At 35.8% G+C, this 2,588-nt stretch overlaps 1 protein-coding gene across 1 annotated transcript; it reads left to right on the top strand.

The window, feature by feature from the left end:
- The first annotated feature begins 719 nt into the window (after positions 1-719).
- LOC131009762 (uncharacterized) lies at positions 720-2,163 on the top strand. Its single transcript, XM_057937170.1, has 2 exons — positions 720-1,538; positions 1,591-2,163. Exons 1-2 carry the CDS (start codon positions 720-722, stop codon positions 2,161-2,163), a joined length of 1,392 nt encoding a protein of 463 aa, XP_057793153.1.
- Positions 2,164-2,588: the final 425 nt, after the last annotated feature.

Genomic DNA, 2,588 nt, shown 5'->3' with positions numbered 1-2,588 from the left:
CTCAATATAAGCTAACCCTATATATATATATATATATATATATATATATTGAAATAAAAAGTAAAAGCAGGGGGCCTTAAGAATGTGTTTTGCTTAAATACAATAGTACTTCCTCCGTCCTAGCCGACTTGGCCCAATTTTGCTAACACAGTTACTTAGAAGGGTAAAGTTATAATATAGAGATGCATGAATCCATATATAATACTCCCTCCGTCCCACAAAAATATGAACGTTTGGAGGTGGCACGGGTTTTAAGAAATGATAGTTGAGAGTTAAAGTGAGTGGAAAAAGGGTCCCACTTTATAGAGTGTTATGTTAATTAATTATAGATGCTTAATTCCTTAATTATCTTCTTCAATTTAAACGGTTAAATTATTTAAATTAATTTAACCAATTGGATTATTTTAATACACAAAATTTTCAGCCAAACACTTTAACAAGTACACGAATATTAAGGCACAAATTAACAACTGTACACCATTGGGAATATTAAGGCTTTAAATTAACAACTGTACACAATTCCCTGCTGAAATGGAGTTCACTGACACGATTTTCAAAATCAGTAGTCTTTTGGAGGGAATTACATATGCTAATCTATTTCCCACCAAATCACATTCGAATTTCAGACTAATACACAATAAATACACTTCATTTCAGAATTTAATTACACTTCTTTTCAGATTCCAAAAAACCACCTATCTAAAGCATCGAGGTTCTTCATGGCAGATCCAAGAAGAAAGCCAGATCTCACCATAGCTGAGAAGACTCAAGTAGCTCAATTCCTCATTCTTAGAAGCCAAAATGGAGTTCTTCAACGTGGCACACGTAAGGAGGCAATACAAAAGTTTGGTTTCAGCAGAACAACTATTTACAACATCTGGGTTGAAGCAAAACAACAAATGCAAGGTGGAGAACCTGTAATTTTTCAGTCAAAGAAAAAAGGTATACAACATCGAGATAGATTAACACTTGATGAGGAGAAGGTTAAGTCACTGTCAGTTCTTGAAAGATCATCAATTAGGAAGATGGCTCCAAAGATAGGTGTTTCTAAAACAACATTGACCAGATGGATACAGAGTAAGCATTTAAAGCCACATACGAATGCTATAAAACCACAACTTTCTGAGGCTAACAAACTATCAAGGCTCAAATTCAGTTTGAGCCATTTAAAGTTTGATAACCAAGCGAGAAATGCAATTACATTTGAAGACATGCGCAATACCATTCACATTGATGAGAAATGGTTCTATTTGACTAAAACCTCTGACAGATACTACCTCTTACCCTCAGAAGATGAACCTTATAGGTCATGCCAATCAAAGAGGTTTATAACAAAAGTAATGTTTATGTGTGCTGTGGCAAGGCCACAGTTTGATAGTGATGGTGTATGCACATTTGATGGAAAAATTGGGATTTTTCCATTCATAATGAAGGAGCCAGCAAAGAGAAATTCGAAGAACAGAGATAAAGGGACGTTGGAGACTAAACCAATTCAGTCTATAACGAAAGATGTCATCAAAGCATGCATCATAAATCAGGTAATGTGTTTATCATCCCATTTCAATTTAATTTAATGTGTTTCACTATCAGAATGTAGATTCATCATCTAGTTTTGGGCAGATTATTCCAGCAATCAAAGCCAAGTGGCCAAGCACATCAAGTAAGAACATAGTAATTCAACAAGACAATGCCAAACCACATATCTCAAGCAATGATGCAGAGTTTATGGCTGCAGCAAATTCAGATGGATTCAGAATGCAGTTGATATGTCAACCTCCTAATTCTCCAGATACAAACATAAATGATTTGGGCTTTTTCAGGGCAATACAAAGTCTGCAAGATGATAAACCGGCCAAGAATGTGGATGATCTTGTAAAAAATGTAGAGAGTGCGTTTGAAGAACTATCAGCACAAACACTCAACAATGTGTTTCTCACACTGCAAGGATGTTATGCAGAGATCTTGACAGTGAAGGGGGGCAACAATTACAAGATTCCACACATCAACAAAGCAAGAATTTCAAGGCTAGGTATACTACCTGACAGTATTCAAGTTGAAGTGGGTCTCGTGCAGGAGTGTGTTGATTATTTGAAGCTAGTTGAACTAGACACAGGGTCAAGCTATGATCTTACCTCAGTTTGGAATTATTTTGGTCGTGACTAAAGGTGACTAAACCTCTATAGATTGCAAACATCAGTTCAGGATAGTTCATTTTGATTTGTAAATTCTATTTGAACTAGAATTCATGAACTGATGGTTTTGTAACCTTTTTGTAATTAAAGTCTCAGACTAGTTAACTTTGCATCATAGACTTCATTTTGAGAACAATCTGTCCAAATGTTAAACCTCCTAACTAAGGATTTTAACCCCTAGTGGTGGCTATAACATCAGTCACCCTTAGCACTCAATCACAGATTCACAACCATCAAGAATGAACCACAGATTCACAACAATCAAGCTCACAAACATAGCAGGCAACAATTAAGGCTCAAATTCACAACCCTCAGGAATCACCATCACTGGGTTCAACAGACATGCAAATTCACATAGACTTCATTTTGAGAACAATCTGTCCAAATGTTAAACCT

Source organism: Salvia miltiorrhiza, chromosome 2, assembly GCF_028751815.1.
Source record: "Salvia miltiorrhiza cultivar Shanhuang (shh) chromosome 2, IMPLAD_Smil_shh, whole genome shotgun sequence".
NCBI lineage: Eukaryota > Viridiplantae > Streptophyta > Magnoliopsida > Lamiales > Lamiaceae > Salvia > Salvia miltiorrhiza.
The sequence above is the reverse complement of the archived record's forward strand: the minus strand, read 5'-3'. Positions and strand labels throughout refer to the sequence as shown.

What these genes read in the sequence shown, in the direction of transcription:
- LOC131009762 (XM_057937170.1), top strand. Translation starts at nt 720, where the DNA reads ATGGCAGATCCAAGAAGAAAGCCAGATCTCACCATAGCTGAGAAGACT. An exon ending in AAGCATGCATCATAAATCAG is followed by an intron (nt 1,539 to 1,590) that starts GTAATGTGTTTA and finishes TTTCACTATCAG; the next exon opens with AATGTAGATTCATCATCTAG.